The sequence below is a fragment of the Pararge aegeria genome, chromosome W, assembly GCF_905163445.1.
Source record: "Pararge aegeria chromosome W, ilParAegt1.1, whole genome shotgun sequence".
Classification (NCBI taxonomy): domain Eukaryota; kingdom Metazoa; phylum Arthropoda; class Insecta; order Lepidoptera; family Nymphalidae; genus Pararge; species Pararge aegeria.
Genome location: NC_053207.1, coordinates 801,533 through 827,269, shown reverse-complemented (window position 1 = coordinate 827,269; position 25,737 = coordinate 801,533). Strand labels below are relative to the sequence as shown.

At 36.5% G+C, this 25,737-nt stretch overlaps 1 protein-coding gene and 1 pseudogene across 1 annotated transcript; one reads left to right on the top strand and one right to left on the bottom strand.

The window, feature by feature from the left end:
* Nucleotides 1-2,707: 2,707 nt before the first annotated feature.
* Nucleotides 2,708-25,515, bottom strand: LOC120635909 (annotated as a pseudogene).
* Nucleotides 3,056-5,353, top strand: LOC120635942 (angiogenic factor with G patch and FHA domains 1-like). Its single transcript, XM_039907151.1, has one exon. The coding sequence runs from the start codon at nucleotides 3,088-3,090 to the stop codon at nucleotides 5,107-5,109; it is 2,022 nt and encodes a 673-aa protein (XP_039763085.1). The 5' UTR covers nucleotides 3,056-3,087; the 3' UTR covers nucleotides 5,110-5,353.
* Nucleotides 25,516-25,737: the final 222 nt, after the last annotated feature.

The window sequence follows — 25,737 nt, the reverse complement described above, 5'->3', positions numbered from 1 at the left end:
AACTAAACTGTCAGATGTCCTAACACAAATACTAAACATAGTTAAATATACTCGATACCACCATTTTGATGACATTCGTGAACTCTTACACGCGAAACACGAGGCAAAGAATGTAATAACAGAGAGATTTAAGAGAGATTTGAATTGTTCTAGTATTAAATCTACAGAATTAGACAATGTTGCTAAAACTCCAAGTAACACAACTAAAAAAGATACAGGTAAATCAAATAATGTTACACATAACTTTGTAGAACCTGATGATTTGAATAAGCAAGACAACATAACTAAAATAGAGACAAATAATAATATGCCGATAAAATATGAAAATAAATCCATGGGTAACTTAAATAATTCTCATTCAAATTTAAAAACACAGGATAATTTAACTAATGTAAATGACTTCGCAACAACAAAAATAGATAGCAATCAATTGAATATTAACAAAAATAGTACGAAGAAAAATAAATTTCATAATTCAACGTCTCACTTATATAATCGAAATGTTCAAGAAACCAGAGTAAAAAGAGATACTGCACAAGTAAATAAAATAGTGTCTAAAACGACTGCAGAATCAGAAAATACAACAGTTGAAGTTAAAAAGGATAACTCTAGTGTTACAGTAGAAAGCGATAGTACGACTGAAGCAGATATCGCAATAAGTGGCAGAAGGTCTATGATATCAATAAAACCGACAAACGACGAAGTTAAGAATCATTTATTCAGGTACATAAACGAAGCGTTCTCGGATATAACCAAAAAGATCGATTCCCTAAAACAGATTAAGCAAATGTTTTACAATGACATCAGATACCAAATTGGTTATATAATATCGAGTATCGATACTCTACAAGTTAATATGGGTAATATGAAAAGGGATATGAATAAAAACAAATACGTTTGGGACGATAAAAAGATTTTAAATTTGTACGATACAGTTAAAATTTCCAATAACGCTGTAACTGATTTGCTCGAAATATTGAAGAGTTACGTTGAAAGAAGTTTAAATTAGATTTTACAATAACAATTATAACAATAATCATAATAATAACACAAGTATTTATTTCGCACATGATGTGTGGCACATCCATACTAATTTTATACGTAGTTTGAAAGAGTGCTTGTTTGTTTGCTTGCTTGTTACCTATTTTCAGCTCTATCGATATTAATGAAATTTGGCACAGAGGATCCGACAGAGGATATGGGATTCATAATATTTCTTTCGTAAAATACTAAAACTCATAAAAAATTTCGAAATTCATTTATTTCAGTCAGTCTGTTTGTAGTGACTCTATCACCAATCGCAGTAGGTATATTAAACTTATGTTTGGCTGTAGTAATTAAGTACATCCCGAAGATTGACAATACTTGCACGCCGCAACTCTCCATGAGTATACGAAGATGGTGATAAAGACAAGCTGTTTATGTACAAACACATATGTGATGTGGTATGGATAAAATGAAACAACGAAACTCAAGTAAAAGGTTTTCATAGTGTTTTATTTTTTATCAGTCTGTAAGAATAAGATAATCGTATCAATATTATAGCTTAAAATAATGCGATGACCAAGAACTAACTTTTATTTATTATAATATATTTAACTATGCATTTCTGAACAAACTACACAGTTATAAATATCAATCCATAGTGTTTTATACACGTCAAGAAACGAAACAAAAGAACTGTTTGGTCATTTTAAATTATATAATCTGTACAAAAAACGTTAAAATTCATATTTTCGCACCTCGTCATATTTTAATAGTATATGTATTGCATAAAAACAATTTGTTTTTTTAATTTTTGTACTATCTACGAACATAAATGTATCCAACCCTTTTCCCTTTCGGAGGACAGAGTTCGAATTCCGGCACGAACCTCTAATTTTTCGGAGTTATTTGCCTTTTTTAATTTAAGGAATAAATTTTCACATGCCTTTACGGTAAACATCGGGATGAAGCCTGCGTCTCCATAATGTTCTCAAAGGCGTATGAATACTACCAACGCTCAATTGCACAGCGTGGTGGAATACGGCCCTTCTCATTGTAAGAGAAGACTAGTGTCGTAGTGGGTTAGACGGGTATAGAATATTATCTTCTTTGGAGCATTTGGGAATTTTAACGCCTTTTATATACTTATAAATACTTAAAATTATAGGCTTTTAACAGTCAGGTTTTAAAACAGGCTCTACTCATTGTACTTATTACTAAATAACAATAGTTACAGGCTCGAGAAGGCAAGAGCCCAGAGCCGTAGAGAAAGCCATTTAAAATAAATAAAAAAAACAGTAACACACATAAAAATAAAGTTTTACCTATATTTAACACTGGTTCTAAATTTAAATCCACCGGTCGTAATAATCAAAACTTTTCTACTATTTTGGTAGTTTCTACCTAATTTGTAGAGATTTTCTACCATTCAAGTAGCTTTTTAGACACACCTAGTCTAACCTAGTAAACTCGTGCGCTTTTGTCATTTTTAATCACTGACCTAAAAATCGCCCTTTGAACTAAGGATGTTAGTTTTTACTATTAAAACTTGTGCAGCAGTTGTTTATACTTTAAAACGTTTTATAGAGAAGTTGGGTGTGACTGTAGAAACTTTTCATCTTTTCTTTAAATTGACCTATTACTTCATGAATATGAGTAGCACTGTACTACTAAAAACAGAACAGTGCTACTTTTAGTAGTTTATGTCCTTCTAACATTTTTACTATAACCTATTAGAAGTATTTTGTGATTTTCTCAATGGCTGAAGAATTGAGTCAAGTACCACTGTCGCTGGATTTGCTTTGCTGCATCTGCTGACAAATAAAATAAATTTGATGTGAGGAAATAAATAAATAAATATATTAGGACCGTGCGTGGCGTGCATTTGGTTTCTTACTAGGTTATGCATACAGCAAGAAAATTGGATAAAGCGACAAAAATCCTCCTCTTATACCAGTTATATATAAAGTTTAGGGTATGCAGTGCTTTTGTGCATGTATGAAGTGCACGCCACTGATTAAGACCATCTAAAATATTGTTTTGATTTTTGGGTCTGAGTTATCTAGACAAAAAGTTAAGATTATTTGTGTGTAAAAACTAATAATGGATAAATTTACTTCACTCTTTACAAAAAGGGCCGACACTCAAAGAATGGGCAGAAGATTTACCTTAAGAAGTCTTCGGCTGTCTTTAAAATATAGGCCTGAAATCTTGAAATTAGTTTTAAAAATGAGACAAACTATTAAAATGAAGAATGCTTTACTAAGCAAGTTAGCGCGGCAATTAAAAAACAATCTAGCAAGTACATATCCTTCGTGTACGCAAACAGAGTTAGACCCACCGCAGATACAGGATAGGATCAATTTATTGCAAGGTACTGTAGATCCAAAATTGTGCGATAAAAATAGTACTCATACACAAACTCCACTTGAGGAAACAGTAGACTTTAGTCTTACTGGCAGAAAAGAATACCTCTGTGATAAAAACAATTCATACACTCAAACAACACTCGAAGAAACTGCAAACAAAGAAGAAAAATTTACACAAGATTCATGTACCCAGACAGCTAGTCCAGATGTTAAAGAAAATGCAAAAACAGACAGTAATGAGGTCACATCAACAGCCTGGGATATTCAAAGTGGCGAGAAAACAAAGAGTATTGCAGAACAAGTAAAGGAGGTGGCACAAAGTGCTTTACAGCAGACCGGCATGGTATATGTGGAGACAGCAGGAATGTACTATGACTATAAAACTGGGTATTACTACAATTCTGAACTTGGGCTCTACTATCACACAGACACTGGCTGTTACTACTATTATTCTGATGAAAAGCAAACTTTTGTGTTTCATTCTTACCCACAAGATAATAGTAGTACAAATAAGGAACCTTACAAGTCCAAAGAAGTTAAGAAAGCAACAAAACAGAAAAAGAAACAACCATCAGACGATATTGCAAACCTAACGAAACAATTAAATCAGGAAAAGGAAGATGGGCAAACAAAACCAAAACGCAGGAAGATTAAAAACACAAATAAGAAACAGGAAGATTCAAGCAATATTAAAGATCAAGATGTGAAAATGGAGATTAATAGTGAAGAACACGAAACAGATCCTCTAAAAGCAGAGGAAAATAAATTTGAGGACAAATTAAATAAAGAATTAGAAGATGGTGAATGCAGTGATACAGCAAGTGAAGCATCTGATGGTGAAGTTTCAGATGCAAGCACTTCAACCGCAAGTGACGATGAATCAGTAGCGAGGAATCACCCACCGTGCATGCGTATCATTGTCAGAGAGACTAGTTTAGAGAAACTAAAGGTTGGCAGTCTGTACCTCATAACTAAGGACGGGGGAACTATCGGTAGAGAAGGAGACCACCATGCTTTGGTATTGAGAGACCATAATGTTTCAAGAAACCATTTACATTTAAAATACGACATGGACGAAAGAAGATACTTGGCAGTTGATTTGGGCTCCAAGAATGGCACTCTTCTCAACGGTGTCCGTATGTCGGAGAGTCAAAGCACGAGCGTCCCGAATGAGGTAGTCCATGGCAGCACTATACAACTAGGTGAAACGAAGTTACTGTGTCACATCCACGCTGGGAACGACACGTGCGGCCATTGCGAACCTGGACTCATTATGGGAACGCAAGAGAAGGAGAAGCAAGTGGCTTACACACGTACATGCAGCGTTCAGAAACAGCACCAACTCGAGCTAGCTCGCTTGAAGAACAAATACGCTCCGAAACGTTTGGCGATAGAAGAAACCGCATATAACGATAGGGCGCAAACGAGAAGAGAAAAGATGGGATCCTCGCATCATTCGGAGAAGACCCAGAGCACTGATATCAATACGTTTATAGAACCAGAAAACAAAGGTTTCAAATTGCTGGAGAAAATGGGCTGGTCGAAGGGCGAAGGACTGGGCAAGGACAGCCAGGGAGACCGGGAGCCGATTCCAATGGTCAGCAACGAGGGGAAGACAGGTCTGGGATCGACGAGTGAACCAAAAGTGATGGTTTCCAAGACCCTGGGCCCCGCGACACTACGGTTGGCTGCTAAGACCAAGATGCTCCAACCTCCAGCCAAGGCCTTTCAGCAAGCGGAGGAAGATTCCGAATAAACAAAAATTTAATCATTACACAGTTTAAACTATTGTCAGTCTGTCATCTGTGTCTATTTTTAATAGGAACTAGAAAAATTTAAAAAGTATTAAATGTATTTCATTAAATTTGCACCAATATTATGATGTTGTTTGGTGCACTTTGCGGAAGTTCATGTTATATAATTCGTTTGTCCGGTAAGAGGCGTCGGCCATGGCTAGTTACTACCGTACCGATAAAGACGTGACACCAAACGCTTTTGCATACCGGTATGATGCCGCGTAAAAACAATTTTGGTTTTTTTCTTGAATATATTAATATAACTCCAAAGATCTATTACGGGTACTAATATGACTGATGAATATTTTTATGAATAATATACATAAATACAGATAAGAAAATCAATGAAAACCATTGAAACATTTTGGGAATCGAAACCACAGCTTGAATCCAGAAAGAAAGGTTGCTGCCCAATCGGCTGTAAAACCCGGCGACCGCTTTCATGTTTTTATTACTGCGAGTTACGACATTAATAAAGCAACCTGACATCCAATTCCAATAACGATCTTCATTTTTACATACAATTACGACGCTGTCGCTCTAACGGCGCGTTGTGACAAGTTTTTTGGAAACAGCATCAGGTTTATCAGCATCATGTCGTAAAATGCGTGTGAATTCTACCTATCCGCACTTCGCCAGAGTGGTGTAATAAAGTCTAGATCCTTCTCAGTTCTTAAAGAACGCCGGTGCCCTTTAGTGTCCCGATAATGTAAAAAAAATAATAATTATGTCAAAGTCAAAGTCAAAAATATCTTTATTCAAGTAGGCCCCTTTGGCATAGGTGGCACTTTTGATGCGTACATTACATGAGAATTACACGGTATTGAGATGATAGCGATAAGCATATTCGTAAACTATATGTAGCGGTTTCCACATTACAGAACTAGATGGTGCCACACTATACAAGACATGGCTGTGCGGTGATATATCTTTGCCTTTTCCCTACAGGGAAGACGGGAGTTTAAAAAAAATTACAATGACACACTGTACTAATTTAGATCAAGCACTTTGTACGTCCTGCGAAGTGTTGCGATGGTTTCCACTTACCATCAAGGGCATTTGATTGGTCCGACGATAACGTTAAAAAAATACAATTCCGGAATTTGTGAATACTGAATTTTCTCTAGTCTGGTCTGGTGGGATCGCGGGAAGCGGAGGTGTGGTGACTCTGTATTCTGATCTTTCGTCACCACACGGCAGTTACATTATATTTAGGTGAGGTTTTGCAAACGAAAAAACCCCTTACCTCGGAAACATGTCTGTACATTTCAGTTCTGTCCATCTTGTTAATACTTCGTACATCATGATATCTATGGCCCGGTCAGCTGGCACCTCACCCGTCAGCATACGCAGCGCAAGCCTAGGAACATAAAGAAAAAGTAAATCCTGTGTGCAATTCACAGACGACGAAAGTGTTACTTCTGAAAAGTAGCCTACGAGTACTATCTAAGTGTGTCATCCCATACAATAATATAAATAAATAAATAAACACTCACCCATTAATCCTAGCCATTGTACCGTACGGTGCGTTCAACTTCGCCGTAGCCACCAAATTCTTGCAATACAACAACCAAACACAATCTAAATCGGTATAAATTGCATTCGTAGAGTTGGCAACACTGGAACTCGTACTGTCATTCTTATTGAATGACGTTTGGAGATGATTCAGCGCGTGTGTGTTGGCATCAATGTTGCGCGAAAGTTGATTTTGAATGTTGGCATTTAACGCTTCTCGATTTGACAGCTGGTTCAAAACCATCCTGAAAATAAAAACTTATTTTAAGATTATAATTTTTTATTTAAATTTATGTTCAATTTTTGATAGCTCTACAATATTTTAATATCGTATATGTATCTTTGGCATCTACACATTATATTTGGCTCAATATTGTTTTTGATTTTATCATTAAGCACTATAGTCGGAAAAATGTAATAGGCCCGTTTTGACATTTGTGCAAGACCATAGAATGTAACTTTGAACGAAACTGAAAGAAACAAAAAAATAAAAATCAATTACATACAGTGTTTTAAAAAATACGTAAATTTTTTGGGACGATAAATAATATGAAAGAATATATCGCGAGTATTCTTTTTGCGCTTACTTCATAGTAGCATGCAATTTATAATTGTTGCGAAACGTTCCGAAAACAGTTACGTTCTCAGTCTTTTTTTTTTTTATACTAGAGCTGTAACCATTTTTTTACTGAATATCGAAATTAAATATTGTGTAGTTATCTTTACTGCAAAGAATGAGCTTGGTTCTCAAAATGGGTTCTAAATAATGAGTATGAGATGATGTATCTGACCAAGCGGCACATGACTGAAGCGTCCCCGCGCGCACTGCGCAGTTTTTCGTTCCTCATCTTGTAAAGTTGACTGTGCGCTCGTTTAAGTTTGATATATATTGTTTACTATTACGTTAACTATGGCTCTTCTATTTTGGACATTAATTTAAACATAGTGATTTGACTCGATTTTTGTGTTTGTTGTTATATAGTACTAACTCTGTTTCAACATGTTGAAAAGTGGACGTATAATCAACAGCCAGTCACGCGTATTGGTTGTGTAGTTAAAGGAATACTTTGAACGAACGAACACTTTACAATACATAATAATATCAATCAAGTACTGATACAAACTTGAATAGATTTATCGTGAGTATCGAGTACAGAGTCTTATGGTTCCATAACTAGTTACGTCGCGATGACAAATGTCAAAACGGGCCTATTACATATTTACGACTATAGTCCACTGACATGGCTGTACGGTGATATTTAGTGGTTGAAATTTATTAATTATTTTACCTCTAATGTTCTTACCATAAATTGGGAAATGTTCTTAAACGTTTACCATAAAATGGGAAATATGGGAAAACTTTATGAGCTAGCAACATTACGCGAGTGCGAAGTGAGACGTGCGCGGGGCGTTGCACTGCACGCGATCATGCCAAAACGGGGGTTCTGTATGTTCCTTATTCTGTACCGGTCCTCTACCAACTGTCAACCCTACGAGATAGAGTACTGCGGAATTGTACGATTAATCTCTCCAAACTGCCCCATATTAGTATATAGATTGCGCCCGTGCGCCGCACCGGGTCGATAGTATCTATAAACTATTTTTCGTTCGTGCGATCTATAAAATGGGTCCGAGAGAGTCATTGAGAGATAAATTTAAAGATGTTAAAATAATGACAGTTTTTGGCCTACACATATTTGAAAATTTTATGTATGTTCACAAAAATATATCTAAACTTAAGAGAAAATGTGACTGCAATCATTTGAACATTAGAAGCAAAAATAAACTTGCAGTGCAATATACTAGACTACATAAAATAAGTAATTCATTTAAAGGAAATTTTATACAATTTTACAATAAACTACCAGTTGGAGATGTCTCTTAAAAAGTTCAAAGTTTGTATTCAACGTAAGCTTATAGAAAATTCCTATTATAGTATTAAGGACTACGTCAACGATAAAAATGCTTGGGTGTAAATTATTTAACCTCTAACCAGGTTGCTTGTTTAATAGTTTTAAATGACAATGTGAGATGGTGATAACACAAAAAAAACAACCGGCTAAGTTTGTTGTGGGATTCTTAGACCAGAGTGCGTTTGGAACCCTCGTAGCTTTAGTTTTAAGTTGACGAATTTAGTTATCGCCATCAACTCACTTCTATGTCATATTTTACATGTAATGTACGTATCAAAAGTGCTCTCTATGTGCCTATTTGAATAAAGAAATATTTGACTTTGACTTTGACTTTGATTTTAAGCTGTAGAAATCTCAGGTGGTAATATAAACTTACTTGGTGTTCTTGAAAGCTCTCCCGAGGTGTATAGCGGCGCGTGCAGTACTCATACCTATTTCCAGTACATTTTCTAGAAGATTCATTCCGAAGTCAGATTCCTCTGCCTCTTGGCGAAGGTTTTGTCTTCTTCTGAAACAACGGATCCATGAGTAGAGAAGCTTATACAATGAAGATGGAAACAACACTAAGGAACCAACCAATTGTCTAATAAAATTCATAATCGTATAACACGCAGTGGGACTTCGATTTCACACTCGTGGGGCCGAGTTATTCTCTTACTTTTAAACAATTAAAATCATTCAAAGGTAGAAAACATTGTAAGGAAACCTGCATGCCGTAGAGTTCTCCATAATATTCTTAAAGGTGTGTCAACCGATCCGCACTGGGCAAGCGTGGTGGACTACGGCCTTAATCCTTTCTCATTGTGGGAGACAACGGGTTATAACGTATCTCACAGGCATGCGACATGCGTTAAACTAAATAAATATACTACGACAACGCACACATCGCCATCTAGCCCCAAAGTAAGCGTAGCTTGTGTTATGGGTAGATGACTGATGAATATTTTTATGAATAATATACATAATCGTCATCATCACATCAACCGATAGACGTCCACTGCTGGACATAGGTCTTTTGTAGGGAGTTCCAAATTTCACTGTTCTGCGCCGCTTGGATCCAGCGGCTACTTGCGACGCGCTTAATGTCGTCTGTCCACCTCGTTGGGGGCCGACCAACGCTGCGCTTACCAGTTCGGGGCTGCCATTGCAGCACCTTAGGACCCCAACGTCCATCCTTTCTCCTATGTGCTATGTGCCCGGCCTATTGCCACTTCAGCTTCGCGACTCGTTGATCTATGTCGGTAACTCTGGTTCTTCTACGAATCTCCACATTTCTGATTCGATCGCGTAGAGATACTCCGAGCATAGCTCTCTCCATCGTCCGCTGAGTGACTCTGAGCCTTCTTATGAGGCAATAATATACATAAATATTTATAATACACAGATAAACACCCAGACACTGAACAACTTTAATGTAAAACAAACATTTTCCAGTTTTAGGAATCAAACTCACGGCCTTGGACTAAGAAAGCTGTCCACTGCGCCAGTCGTCCGGCAAATCTTTGACGGCCGATTGGCGCAGTTTGCAGCGATCCTGCTTTCTGAGCCCCAGGCCGTGGGTTCGATTCCCACTACTGGAAAATGTCTGTGTGATGAGCATGTATATTTTTCAGTGTCTGGGTGTTTATATGTATATTTTAAGTATTTATGTATGTTATTCATAAAAATATTCATCAGTTGTCTTAGTACCCATAACACAAGCTACGCTTACTTTAGGGCTAGATGGCGATGTGTGTATTGTCCTAGTATAGAAAAAAAAAAAAAAAAACTTGAGATCACTGCTGTCAAAAGTCACCTACAATAAATATACAAGAGTGATATACAAGAGTGATATACAAGGGTTGATATGATGATGCTGATGATGATGATAATGGGGCACAGCAGTGGCGTGCATTTCATACATGCACAAAAGCACTGCCTGCCCTATATTTTTTTATAACTCTTGTGTTCGGGCCACTGCGTGTACCGAACACTGCACCGTCAGCAGTTTACGCAATCGTCGAGCCTCGTGGCCATAACTAGGACAGTGCACTTCGGGCCGCCACTCGACGCGTACTCATTATCAATATCATTATATCATTTACATATCATTATCAATTATATCATTGGAAATACAGTCCACTTATCAATCTCTAGCAATCTCTATCATTTATCATCACTCCACAAAGGACTACACCCCACATCCTTTTGGTCCTTCGAGCCTACAGTTTCTGCAGGACCTCGAACTTATAAGTGATTGAATCAGTGACGGAACTCTTGTGAAGTGGTAGTTTATTTGTGGAGCATATCAGCAACATTTGGATTGCCATTTTATCAACCAAAACATTGGATTTATATCATTGGAGTATCAGTAAGCAGTTATATCAAGTAAGGCGTTTCTTATATTTTTTTATATCATACCTATATCAATAAATACTATCAACAATGGCATACTTATATGAATCACAAGTTGAACTGTATGCAGCGATGGAGACACTGTATACGAATATGAAGAAGGACGGAAAAGAACGAAAAGCCATCATTAATTATTTTACACGCAAACTAGAAATTCTTGAAAGCTATTGGTCGGAATATCAGGGTAATCATGAACAATTAATAGCATTGGAGGATCAAAGTTTACCATATTTCCAAGAAAAACTCTGGGAAAAAGTAGGCACACTTTATCAAAAAATCAAAGACTATATCATTCAATCAATCAATAAATTCGATCAAGATCAGCAAACTCCCGGTACAAGTAAGGAGTACCTACCACCAAGCTCAAAAGATGAGCAGCCTCACGAACCCTTACAAAAAGCGGTGGATATATCAGGTGAAAACCAAAAACTCGTTAGGGAAAAGGGAAAAGTACCAACAGTAACATCATTTCAATCACGCGGATCAACAAGCAAGTCAGATGACATGCTGCACATGCAAAATATCAATTTCAAAGCTTTCATGCGCACTATCAAGGGCATTAATTTAGAGGAGATATCGGAAAAATGGGAGTTTGAAGATGTTTTATCTCAGTTGCAAGAAAGGTGGAAAGTTATAGACACTCAACATTGGAAGATTCAGGCAGAACAAGGTGAGGAAAACATAGAATATGAAAATAAATTTACATATCACGAAAACATGTATAACCGCATCAAGAAAAATATCAACTCAAAGCTCTGGTCAGTAAGCCATAGGGAAAAATCAACGCCAAAAGTAGATATACCCATATTCACGGGCAATTATCACCAATGGGTATCCTTTAAGGATTTATTCAAGGAAGCAATACATTCAAATCCAGCGTTATCAAAAGCGCAAAAAATGCAATTTCTAAAGAGTAAAGTAAAAGGTGAGGCTGAAAGACTTATCCAACATTTGCCAATAAGCTCCATTAATTATGATACATGCTGGGAGATTTTAAATCACCGGTATGAGAACAAAAAACTTATTTTTACATCGCATATTAATATTTTATTAAATATTCCAACATCCAACTACCAGTCGCTTGTACATATCAGAAAGATGCATGATGTGACTTTAGAAACTTTAAATGCCATCAAAAACTTAGAAGTAGACATCAGCACGTGGGATCCGATCATAGTTCATATTTTATCTCAAAAACTAGATGCCGAATCATACTCAGAATATCTCGATTCTTTGAAGAACTCACGAGAGTTGCCGATTTTGGAGGACTTCATGAGTTATCTAGAAAGCAAATTTACAGCTCTAGAGCAAGGGCGTAAACCAAATAATATCCAGCAGAAACCTTATAATTCTCAGCAACACGAGCATAACGTGAACACGAGAAGATCAACACATTATCATAACAATTATCATCAGAACAACCCATCAAAACCCTTTATGAAGGCACTCCACATATCTTCACAAGCATCAGCCACAAACAAATGTCCTCTATGCAACCTAGATCATGGATTATTTTATTGTAAAAAGTTTCTAAGTATGACAAACGATGAAAAGTTAAGTATGATTACGAAACACCGGATTTGCAAAAATTGCTTACATCCACATTTTGGAAAACCATGTATTTCAACGAAAAAGTGTAGAATCTGCACATTTGGTACACATAATACTTTATTACACGATGCGTTCAGTAAGCAACCTACTTACAATAAAACGATGAAACCACAAAACGTGTCTCACGTGTCACAAAAAGATATTGCGCAAATATTATTATCAACAGCTGTAGTTAAGGTGAAAGCACACGATGGAAGTTTTATCAAAATGAGAGCCTTAATTGATCAAGGTTCTCAGATATCACTTATCACGGAACATGCTGCGCAAACTCTAGGTATCAAGAGAAGACATTTTCAAGGGATGTTTTTTGGCGTCGGAGAGAATGGCAATAATTGTAAAGGGATGCTTACTATAAATTGCCAATCAATTCACGACAAATTTTCATTTAACACGGACGTCTTTATCACTAATAAGCTAATTAAAAATTTACCAAATATATCATTTGAAAAACCGGCATGGAATTACATACAAAATATAAACTTAGCCGACCCGGAATTTTATAACAGTAGACCTGTAGACCTACTATTTGGAGCAGATATTTATTCAACTATCATGTTAGGAGGTATCATAAGAGGAAACGATCAATCATTACCTTTGGCTCAACAAACTCAACTAGGATGGTTACTGTGTGGAAATATGAAATCTTACCACTGTAATGTAGTTTTATCAAACATAGAAAATATTCAGAAGTTTTGGGAGGTGGAAGATATCAATGAGTCATCAAATTTATCAGAGGAAGATCAAAAATGTATCAATCATTACATCAAAACAACAAAACGTACAGAAGATGGAAGATATCAAGTAGAGTTTCCATTCAAAAAGAATTTTGAAGAAGCTCTAGGAAAATCAAAAGAAATAGCAATCGCCCAGTTTAGGACTATTGAAAGCAAATTGAGTAAAAACCCGACACTACCAGCTGACTACAAATCATTTATCAATGAATACATAGCATTACGTCACATGATCCCAGCAAAAAGTTCAAGTAATTCAGACTGCTATCTCCCACATCTTTCAGTATATCGTGCTGACTCAGCTACCACTAAGGTCAGAATAGTTTTTAATGCTTCCTCAAAGACGTCATCTTCGGTAAGCCTGAATGACGTCATGTATAAGGGACCAAACTTACAGCAGGATCTACAATCGTTATTACTCAAATGGAGACAGTATCGATACGCGTATACGGCAGATATTGAAAAAATGTATCGACAGGTTTTAATCAGTGAAGATCATCAAAAGTATCAGAAGATTGTGTGGAGAGATTCGGTAACCAAACCGATTCAAGATTATCAATTAACAACAATAACGTATGGTACCAAGGCGGCACCATTTTTAGCTATGATGACGTTGAAACAGCTGGCGTCAGATGAAAGAAACAATTACCCTGACGTCACAAACATAGTAGACCAGGCATTTTACATGGATGACTTAGTTCATGGTTCCCACTCTATCGATGAAGGTAGCCATCAAATATCTCAGCTAAGCAGTTTATTAAAATCAGGAGGATTTACATTAAGGAAGTGGACAAGTAATAACAACCAACTACTAGAACCTATCAAGGAAAATCAAAACAAGGATAATATCGTATTTTATTTCAAATCAGATAGTCCAGGAAAAACGTTAGGCCTACATTGGAATCCTTTGGAAGATACATTTACCTGGGAATGTAATATGATACCATTAACAAAAACAAAACTAACGAAACGAGTGTTACTGTCCGAGGTTTCTAAATTATTTGACCCCATAGGCTGGCTAGTTCCAGTTGCAACTACACTAAAATTACTTTTTCAAAATGTTTGGATGGAAAGTTCCAAGTGGGATGAAGTCATATCACAAAAATCATATACAGAATGGCTGAAAATTAGAGCAGACTTAGAAAATATCAATAAAATTAAAATACTTCGTTGGATTGGAAGTACTCAAGAAAACCTTATAGAGTTTCACGGCTTCTGCGATTCATCCCTGAAAGCATACGCAGCCGCTATTTATGTAAGAATCAAAAAGGAATCCGGATATCACGTTAGCTTACTAACGGCTAAAAGTAAGTTAGTGCCAATCAAGAAGGCAATATCATTACCAAGATTGGAGTTATGTGGAGCTCAGTTATTAGCTAAATTAATGAACAAAGTAATAGAGTGCTATCAAGAAAGCTATGATATCAAGGTGTATGGTTGGAGCGATTCTATGGTGGTGCTTGGCTGGCTGCAAGGCGAGATTACTCGTTGGAAACCATTTGTAGCTAACCGAGTAAAACAAATCAAAAGTATTATAACGTCCGAAAAATGGCATTATGTTAAGACCAAAGAGAACCCGGCGGATATTGCTAGTCGTGGTACAAACATATCACAGTTGAAAGATCACAAAATGTGGTGGAATGGGCCCGAGTGGCTGCAAATATTATCTATGGGTGAAATTATAAAAAAACAAAATCAATATACTACAAATCATGAAGTTAAAATTAGGCAAGTAAACATCATTCAAAAAGATACCAGCATGGATATTGTTACACAATTGTTAGAAAAACACAATTCACTCATAAAAATATGTCGTATATTATAGCATGGATACAGCGAGCATTGACCTGTAACAAAGGGAAACCTAAACCTACCTATATCACGTTACAAGAAATAAAACATTCAAAGTTGAAAATAATAAAATATGTGCAACACAGCGAATTTGCAAGCGATATGGAGCATTTACAGAAATTTAACATATTAAAACACAAAAGTAATTTATGGAATTTAACACCGTTTATCGATCAGAATGGAATACTAAGAGTAGGAGGACGTTTAGAGCATGCTAATTTATCATATGACATGAAGCACCCTATTATTATACCACATAATCATAGATTAACGCAACTGTTAATAAATGAAGCTCACCAGTTAACTTACCATGGGGGACCAAGATTAACACTATCAAACTTGAGATCAAAATATTGGGTAATTGGAGGAAATAGAGCCACAAAGAAAGAGTTAAGAAACTGTATCATATGTAGAAAGAATAGTCCAGAGATCAAATATCAGCTCATGGGGGATTTACCAGGGGCACGTACGGATCCAGCCCCGCCATTCTACCATACCGGTGTGGACTATACGGGTTTCGTAGATGTGAAGGCTAGCAAAGGAAGAGGTATTAGAACAACAAAAGGATATATAGTAGTGTTTATCTGTATGGTCACGAAAGCGGTCCATCTTGAAATAGTATCAGATTTAAGTAGTGAAGCATTTTTATCGGCTCTGCGAAGGATGGCGGCCAGAAAATCTACACCTCGTCATATTTATAATGACAGGGGGACTAATTTTGTGAAAGCGGACAGAATCTTTCGTGAAGAATATCTAGAGTTAGAGAAAATTCTAAACGAACAGTTTTATCAGGAAATTACAAGCATGAATATCACGTGGCATTTTAATGCACCTTCATGGCCATCGGCAGGAGGGCTGTGGGAAAGATCAGTGCGAAGCCTAAAGTATCATTTAAAAAGAACTATCGGGGAACAGAAGTTAACATTTGAAGAATATTCCACTTTATTATCACAAATTGAAGCATGTCTCAATTCACGTCCCTTATGTGCAATATCAGAAGAGGTAGAAGACCTTGATTTCCTAACTCCAGCACACTTTTTATCAGGAAGAGCAGACTTGACTATCATTGAGACAGATCAGGACGCAAGGACAAGATGGCATCTTATAAACAAATTAAAACAAGATATTTGGAAGAGATGGAAATCAGAATATTTAACTCAATTGTCAGCTCGGAGTAAATGGCTCAAACAGCAGGAAAATATTAAAATAGGAGACGTCGTAGTAATAAAAGACGATAATTTACCAGCAGGGAAATGGGCAATGGGTCGTGTTACGGAAGTACATCCAGGACATGACGGACTTATTAGAGTAGTGACCTTGAAGACGAAAAATGGGCTTATGAAAAGACCAGTAGCTAAATTATCAATACTACCTTTACAACCCCAAAAAGAAGGATCGGTATATCAACAAGAAAAAGAAAGAAAAGAAGACAAATATCAGTCTAACAAAAAATATCGCAGCTCATCAAAAGTCAGCAATTTTATATCAATGGCCATATCATTTATTTTGTTCATAACTTTCATATCACCGACGAACGCATCATATAACATAACTCACTTTAAAAACAATCAGTCGGTATACTTAGATTACATCTCTGATTTACAAATAATTCGGGATGAATGGACTATGATCGTCTATTATAATATGTCACCATATTGGGAAGGGATGATAACAGTCAAAAAATTTAATAGTTATTTAGAAAAAACCTGCGAGACATTCCAGGAGCAAACACAATGTCATACGATTCTACAACAATTACAATACGATTACAATGAACTCCAGTATAGTGAGCTTTTGCTGAATCAGGAATTCAACGCGCACGCTAGACAGCGTCGCGGCCTTATCAATGGAATAGGATACGTCGCGAATACTTTGTTCGGCGTATTGGACGAGCGATTCGCAGAAAATTATAAGAAAGACATACAACAAGTAAGAACCAATCAAAATCATTTGGAAGCATTATGGAGAAACCAGACTTCAGTAGTGGAGGCTGAGTACAATCTGTTAAAAAGAACAGCGGATTTAATTTCAAAACAACATAAAATTATCAATAAACATTTGAATATTTTGGATCAATCCACAATCTACATGAAAGAACAAATACAAAAGTTATCTAGTGTAGAGGACTTTACATTGTCAGCGATTACTGCAACAAACATTGTTAACAATTTAAAAAGGTCGCAAGACACACTACTGGATACATTGACAGATATTTATCATGGAAAATTAAACATTCATTTGATAACCCCTGAACAATTACGACTAGAACTACAGATAATTTCTAGTCACTTATCAAAGGACTTAACAATACCTATCGAAAATATCTACGGTAAACTTCAAGGAATTTACCATCTTTTGAAAGTGAGGGCAAGAATGACTAAAGATTATTTTATATTTGAAATTAAATTTCCATTAATTAGCAGAGACAACTATCAACTTTACAACCTTATATCTATTCCGCATCAAGTAGAAAATAATATGGTCAGTATCATTCAAATATCTGACTACGTAGCACTCAACTTGCAAAGAGATTCATTTATAACTACAACTTACAATGAGCTTCGCGATTGCCTAAACCATGAAGAAAGGTATTTATGTCAACTGAGAAACCCTGTTCGACTTTTATCATCAAATGAAAGGTTGTGTGAATTTGATACATTTAAGAACAACTGTAAATTTCAGAAGAGAGACTGTCAGAATCAATTAATTAAGCTGACAAATATTTATAATTACTTATATTTTTATTGTAATACCTACTCTTGGAGAATCATTTGTGGAGATGGTGTATCGAACATTAAAATTAACGGAGCAGGTATCATACACTTGAGTGAACAATGCATGGTGAAGGGAGAAGATTTTTCAATATTTTCACATCAACTAGCACCTAGAAATACCTTACATATCAACCCTGAAAGCGTTATTCCAGATATTCCAGCCATAAATAATGTCCTAAATTTGTCATTGCCTTACATAACTACTGATTTATCAGACGAAACGAGTATCAATAACAGCTTAAACAAAATCAAGGAGCAAATTCAGGTGATGAAGAAGAATGCCGAGTTAGCTGAACTTGACCTATCAGGACATGATATACACCAGTATATCCTCAGTTACGGATTGATAGCTGCAGCAGCGGCCCTGGGAGGACTCATCTTGTGGAGGAGGTGCAGGCACGTACGGGTCGTGCCTCCCTCCCCCGCCCCCGCTCCAGAGGCGAAACAAAGTGATTTTAGTGAAGTGAGTGTGTGCGTGAATAAATCTAAAAATAAAGTGAAGTGTAGTGAAAATTTAAATCAGTGTCAGAGTGTAGAAATGGTAGATATGGCCACGTCGCCACTGCCAAAAAAGTGCGTTCGGTTTTTTGACTATGAAGAACATTCTAAGGTTTAGTTAAGAATCATAAAATGTATTAATCATCAGTTCATGCCTTTTGTTAATTGCTTAATCATTATCATTGTCATTTCAATTTTATTGTGATCATTTGTTATCATTGCACCTCTCATCTCGCGGTCGGGAGCATGTTCGGGCCACTGCGTGTACCGAACACTGCACCGTCAGCAGTTTACGCAATCGTCGAGCCTCGTGGCCATAACTAGGACAGTGCATTTCGGGCCGCCACTCGACGCGTACTCATTATCAATATCATTATATCATTTACATATCATTATCAATTATATCATTGGAAATACAGTCCACTTATCAATCTCTAGCAATCTCTATCATTTATCATCACTCCACAAAGGACTACACCCCACATCTTGTTAGAGGAGGAAAGGATGCCCTGGTAAGAAACTCTGTGTCATTAATAGCCTAAATGAAAAAAATCTAGATAGGCATACAAATGTTGTCTTATTGTTAGGGGACAGTTTTAATGTCAAAAAGCATCAGATTATAAGATGCATTGAAAAATTACTGCTTTTAAATAACAAAACTAAATGTAAGTTTGTAATGTGTGCCTTTCCTTATTGTGGCACTCTAAACTCAAAACAAAATGAACATATTTATAAATTAAACTTATTAATCTATAATTTGACATACCGTCATAGCGACGCAATTTTTTATTTTGACATTAATAAATTCACGTCATCATTTGTAATGACAAGAGATAAATTGTATCTGCCTAAAAAGTGTAAGCAGCAGATAGCGTTTTTACTAGCTTATAATTTAAATGATACTGTTACAACTGTTGTAACAAAGTCTATTGACACTTTTACAAATTGTACTTCAAGTACTTCTATTTCTATTACTGACCCTAGTACTTGCGCTAGTACTATTAAGAAATTTAATAATGATTTACACTAGTTAATAAGACAACGGAGGAGCTCTGCCATATGAACATTGTACACCAAAATATACAGAGCTTCACCGGCAAAGAATTAGAAATAGAGCTGTTTGTGGAGAAACTCAATGTACATATTTTGTGTATAACTGAGCACTGGCTCACTGGTACACAAGTAGCAGTAAACATCGATAACTTTATATTGTCAAGTGCGTTCTTCAGAAGGACTGCAATTCACGGTGGATCTTTAATTTTTGTACGTAATAATATAATTTGTAAAGAACGAAAAGACATAGTTGGTCTTTCTGTTGAACGCATTGCAGAACTGTCTTGTGTGGAGCTGGAGCGATTTATAATAGTGAGTGTATACCGACCCCCTTCAGGTGATTTTAGCGATTTCGAGAATGTCATGGAGGATGTACTAAAGCGTTTGTGTCTTTCTACTAAAAAAGTAATTGTATGTGGCGATTTCAATGTCGACATTTTACTAGAAAATGCAACAACTGCTAGATTGCTTAACTTATTTAAATGTTTTAATTTGTGTCACACTTTTAGTGAACCTACTAGAGTAACTGCAACTTCAGCATCCTGCTTAGATAATATTTTTTTCAATTGTGACATTTTAGATAAAAGAATAATTAATAATTTAAGGTCAGATCATTGTGGTCAACTTATTACTGTTTTAAATACTATCAATAAAAGCAGACAAATTATAAAGTGTAGGCCAATAACTAAGACTAAATTAATGCGATTCAAACGTGAAATTACTGCGAAAATCCCTGGTATTGCGTGCGAACATTTTCATCCGGACAGTCTTTATAGTGCACTATTTAATACTATAAACAACGAATTTAATAGAGTATTCAACTTTAAGCACATCAATGTCAGTAATAAATTAAAATTTAGTGACTGGGCTACTGTAGGTATATATAAAAGTAGGGAGAAGTTGTATGAGCTGTATGATGAAAAACAATTTAATCATACTCCAACTTTCGTAGAACACGTAAAAAATTACTCTAAAATATTTAAGAATGTTTGCACTAATGCGAAATCGCTACACATTAAATATAGTATAATGAAATCTGATAACAAAATACAAACAACCTGGAAAATAGTTAATTACGAGTCAGGAAAAACTAAATCTCGTGATGTGGATTTTGAACTTATTGTTGATAACAATAAAGTGACGTCTGACAGGGAGGTTGCTAATACTTTCGAAAACTTCTTTCAGAATGTTCCCATTTTGTTAACAGATTCTCTAAGCTCTTCACCAATAGCAGCTCAGCGTATATTGAGAGATAATGTTAAAGAGTGCAATGTTTTATTTAATTTTAAACATATATCTGCAATAGATATTGTAAAGAATTTCAGGTTATTAAAGTTGAAAAAAACCGGTGATCTGTGGGGTATGTCGGTGATGGTCATTTCTAACATTATTGACGTTATTGCCCCTTATCTAGCTGTAATTTTTAATGAATGTGTTGATATGGGTATTTTTCCGAACCTAATGAAATGTAGTAAATTAATACCCCTTTTTAAATCCGGTCAGAAAAATGACCTTAACAATTACACGCCTATTTCAATCTTGCCAACTCTTAGTAAGGTCTTTGAAAAAATTATACTTTATCAACTTTTAAATCATTTTAATGTAAATAACTTACTTCATCCGGAGCAGTACGGCTTCACTAAAGGTCGTAGTACAACGGATGCAGGCGCAAGACTCATAAAGCATATTTACGATGCCTGGGAACGTTCGCAGAATGCCATTGGTGTTTTCTGTGATCTGTCCAAAGCATTCGATTGCGTTGAACACAAAACGTTGTTATTAAAACTAAGCCACTATGGCATCAAAAACGTTGCACTCAATTTAATTGCCTCTTATCTAAGTGATAGAGTTCAAAGGGTATGCGTAAAAGACATAAAGTCTAAGGGATCATCTGCCTTAATGGGTGTCCCACAAGGCTCAATTTTGGGTCCCTTATTGTTTCTGGTGTATATAAATGATCTGCCACACCATGTCAGGGGCACTTGTGAGATTGTACTGTTCGCAGATGATACATCTCTCATTTTTAAGACTGATAGAAACAAAGATAATTTTGACGACGTAAACCGTGCTTTGTCACATGTGTCAGACTGGTTTACTGTTAATAACTTACTTTTAAATGCAAAAAAAACTAAGTGTTTGGAATTTGTTTTGCCTAACGTAAAAAAAATTGATAAAAACATCATAATAAATGGAGAAACACTTGAAATAGAAAACTCCACTGTTTTTCTAGGAGTGACCTTAGATTGTAAGCTACAGTGGGGTACCCATATAGAAAGCCTAGCGAGTAAACTCAGCTCAGCTGCATATGCAATCAGGAAAATTAGACAGCTTACCGATGTTGAAACAGCTAGGCTTGTTTATTTCGCATACTTTCACAGTATTATGTCCTATGGGATCTTGCTGTGGGGAAAAGCTGCAGATATTGAAAGTATATTTATACTACAGAAAAGAGCCGTACGATCAATATATAAACTTGGATCACGCGAATCGCTTCGTGAAAAATTTAAACAAATAGGTATTCTTACAGTAGCTTCGCAATACATTTATAGTAATATAGTCTTTGTGAGGCAAAATATTACTCTTTATAAATCAAAAGCTGAAATTAACAATCGACTTACCAGAAACGGTCATAAATTAGTGATATCTGCATATCGTCTGCGAAAGGTGCAGAACTCCTTTCTTGGGTTGAGTATACGCTTTTACAACATGATTCCTAAGGAAATTCTTGACCTACCAATGCATACATTTAAAAAATGTGTAAAAACGCATCTAGTACAGCGAGGTTACTATACATTTGATGAATTCCTCAATGACAAGGTAGAATGGAAGCAGCCAGCCTCGCTCTCATCTCCCGCAAGATAGCAAAATGATTGTAAATGTTGATGTTGGAAAAGAGCAACTACTGAGTTTCTTGCCGGCTCTTCTCGGTAGAATCTGCTTTCCGAACCGGTGGTAGAGTCACACAAACATGCATACTTGACGTTTCAAAAGTGCTTATAAAGTAGGCCTACTTGAAATAAATGAATTTGAATTTTGAATTTTTTTTTTTGAATTTTTAGAAAGGATACTCACGAAAAACTGTCATATTGGTGATATATTTCGTTCCTCTTCACCTCAACCTTTGATGGCTCCATGAACAGTGCGTTGAATGCGAACACATCTGGATCTTTGAGCATTTTGTTACGAATTGATTCCTGGAAAGATTCACCTTTGGATTTAATAAATAATAATCACTCAGTGACTGAAGACCAAAGTCTTCGAAGTGCGTGTTGCCAGTGTTTGCTTACAGATCTGAGACACAGTCGCTAACTATGGGCCTCATAAGAAGGTTCAGAGTCACTCAGCGGGCGATGGAAAAAGCTATGTTAGGAGTATCTCTACGTGATCAGAAATGAGGAGATCGGTAGAACAATTAGAGTTACCGAGTTATATTTATTTATTTATATCCACAAAACCTTTAATTTATGCAAATTAAGAAATTTCTGGGATATACTGCCGAAAATCATGGGACATTTTTGGAAATCCCAAAGGCCAAAGTATCAAGGCTAAGTTATCAAATGTTAACGTTACCAACCTGATTTTCCCACGCCATCAGCTGTATGTTATGTAGAAGCATAACATCTAGCGTTAAAATACCAAATGAGAGCAGATTCGTGCTGTTACTCAAAATGACTTTTCTACTTTGGTTCACGCTTGTGAAATTCTCTCCGTAATACAGCTCCCTGAGTTTGCTCATCACTATAGTCACATTTCCCTCAACCAGACTCTCGTTTAACGCTTGTAGTAACTGTCAAAATTCGTTATTGTTTGTTGAGTTACTGGAGTCCCTTTTATCAGTAGGTTTTCCTTCAAGGTCAGCGTCTGAGATAATCCAGTCGTGCAGCTCTTGAACCTTTTCTATTAAATAACTGGTCATTGAATTGCTTTGTATATAATCGTCATAAAGATTATCATCGTCGAAGTACTCTTCATAATTGCTATCCAGATCTTTCAGTCCAGCTATATAGCCATCAGATAACTTGATATTGCTGTCACGGATGAAAACATCTGGCAGTGTCGGTTTGAATTCGGGTACGCGATTTAAATCGTTACTCTGTTCAGCTTGATTTATATTTGGATTATTGCTGTTAACTTTATTATTTGGATTTATATGACGCGGTGGCGTTATACCACCATTTTTATTTATTTTGTAATGAGGATTAATAAAGTCATGGCTGTTTGTGTCAGATAGTTTCGCTTTGTCTTTCTTTTCGATTCTTCTCTCAGGATGGTGTATTACATCGTGGATTGGATGTATTTGTGGTTTCGACACCAGATTTTTTCCGTCTGGTTTCTTTTTGTCTCGATTCGCTACCCTGTTGTTGAAGATGGACAGTTTCTCGAGAATCGGGTATTGGATATCGTTTTCGTTTTCTTGGGCTGTTGCGGTGTCACCTTCAGTGGTTGTAAGTAGCCTTGGTTGTGGATAGGCCATTGGATATAATGGTTCCTGAAAAAAAGTGGTATTGTTATAATTTCTGTACAAATATCAAGTTGTGCAATCTGTATGGTGTAATTTATAATTTCTCCAATCTTTATACTCCACACAAAACAGATCTTCGGCAATGTACCCTACATGCACGTTTCGCTCCGAAACCGGAGTTGTTTACTTTACAATTAATAATTGTTGTCACTGACAACCTTGCCCACTACCATGCTCCCTAACAGGTTAGACCGCTACCATCTTAGACTGCATCATCATTTACCACCAGGTGAGATTGCAGTCAAGGGGTAACTTGTAGAGGAGTAAAAAAAAAAACTGTCGGTCTAAGCAGTTATAATATAATATTGTTTTTGTGAATGTCATCTAATTATTAGGAACACACCAGCTATTGCCCGCGGCTTTGAAGGCGGTTTTTGGTTTTTCACGAATCCTGGGGGAACATTACATTTGCCCGGGATAAAAAACAGCCTTTGTGTTAATTCAGGGTAAAATCTATCTCCACACTAAAATTCAGTCAATTTGGTTCAGTAGTTTTTGCGTGAAAGAGTAACAAACATCCATCCATTATTATAGATGTCGACCATTAACACGGCACGGTCGAGCACGGCTGGACATTGGTAAGGATTTCTACATTCCACGGCCTTGTGCAGCTTGCGTCTCGCTTGTGTCTGCGGCTTTCAGCGATTCTGATGTCATCTGCCCGCTAACACTGCGTTTACCGGCGTGGGGACACCACTATCTATCAGTTTTGTAAATCAGCGTCTATCAATTCAGTATATCAGCATATCATATATTTGAACCTGCGCCTGATCTCTTTCGGAGCTGCCGTCCGTGGGACAATGAGAGTGAGAGTATGGAGAGTGCACCACATACTTGTGGAATATCTTCCGCGTAGTTGCGTAGTGGCCCCCAAAGAGGTGGACAGACGACATCAAACGAGTCGTCCAGGACCCAGGACCGTGGATTTTGGAACTCCCTACAAAAGACCTATGTCCAGCTGTGGACATCAATCGGTTGACGATGATGATGAAGAAGAAGGTTACGACAACGATGATGATGAGTTGCAAAAATCTCTCTGTCACTCAAATGCATTTGAGGCAAATGAATCAAAATTATAAACGAGCATAAAAGCATTTGGGGCATCTGAACCAAAATTATATATTAGCACAAATGCATTAGGGGCACTTGCATTTTGACCTTGCACATATAACATTTCGGAGTTATGTGCGTTTTAAGCAATTAAATAAAGTTCTTCATAGTGTCCTCCAAGGGGTACTCTACACACCCTTCTCATCCTGAGAGGAAGACCCGTATCCTTAGTGGACCGGTATAATAAATAATAAATATAAATATTAACGGATATCTCATAGAAGTGAAGCGAAGTGTCTCATAGAGTACTTACACTAGTTTTAGTAGGCAATCTGTCTTCAGGCCTCGGCGGCAACGGCCGCGAGTGCCAGTCGCGTACTGTAACGCGACTGTCGCGCACTGCCGTACGGCTGTCGCGCTGCTGTGTATCTTTCTCATACTCGTATTGGAACATATTCTATCTGTAAATAAAAAAGAAAATGTAGTAGACCAATTATTAATTCACTAAAAAAAAAAACAAGTGGAAGAGCTGTAACAATCGTTGTTTCAATATAATGTAATTTTATAAATCTCACAACAGAAACAGTGTCGATGTGCACTATCGACAAAGTACCTACTCGGTACAACCCGATTAACTCATCTCTTATCTCACTCTTTCTCATCAGCGCTTCAAATC

Bases quoted from the DNA above. Each gene is read 5' to 3' on its own strand.
- LOC120635942 (XM_039907151.1), top strand. From the start codon at position 3,088: ATGGATAAATTTACTTCACTCTTTACAAAAAGGGCCGACACTCAAAGA.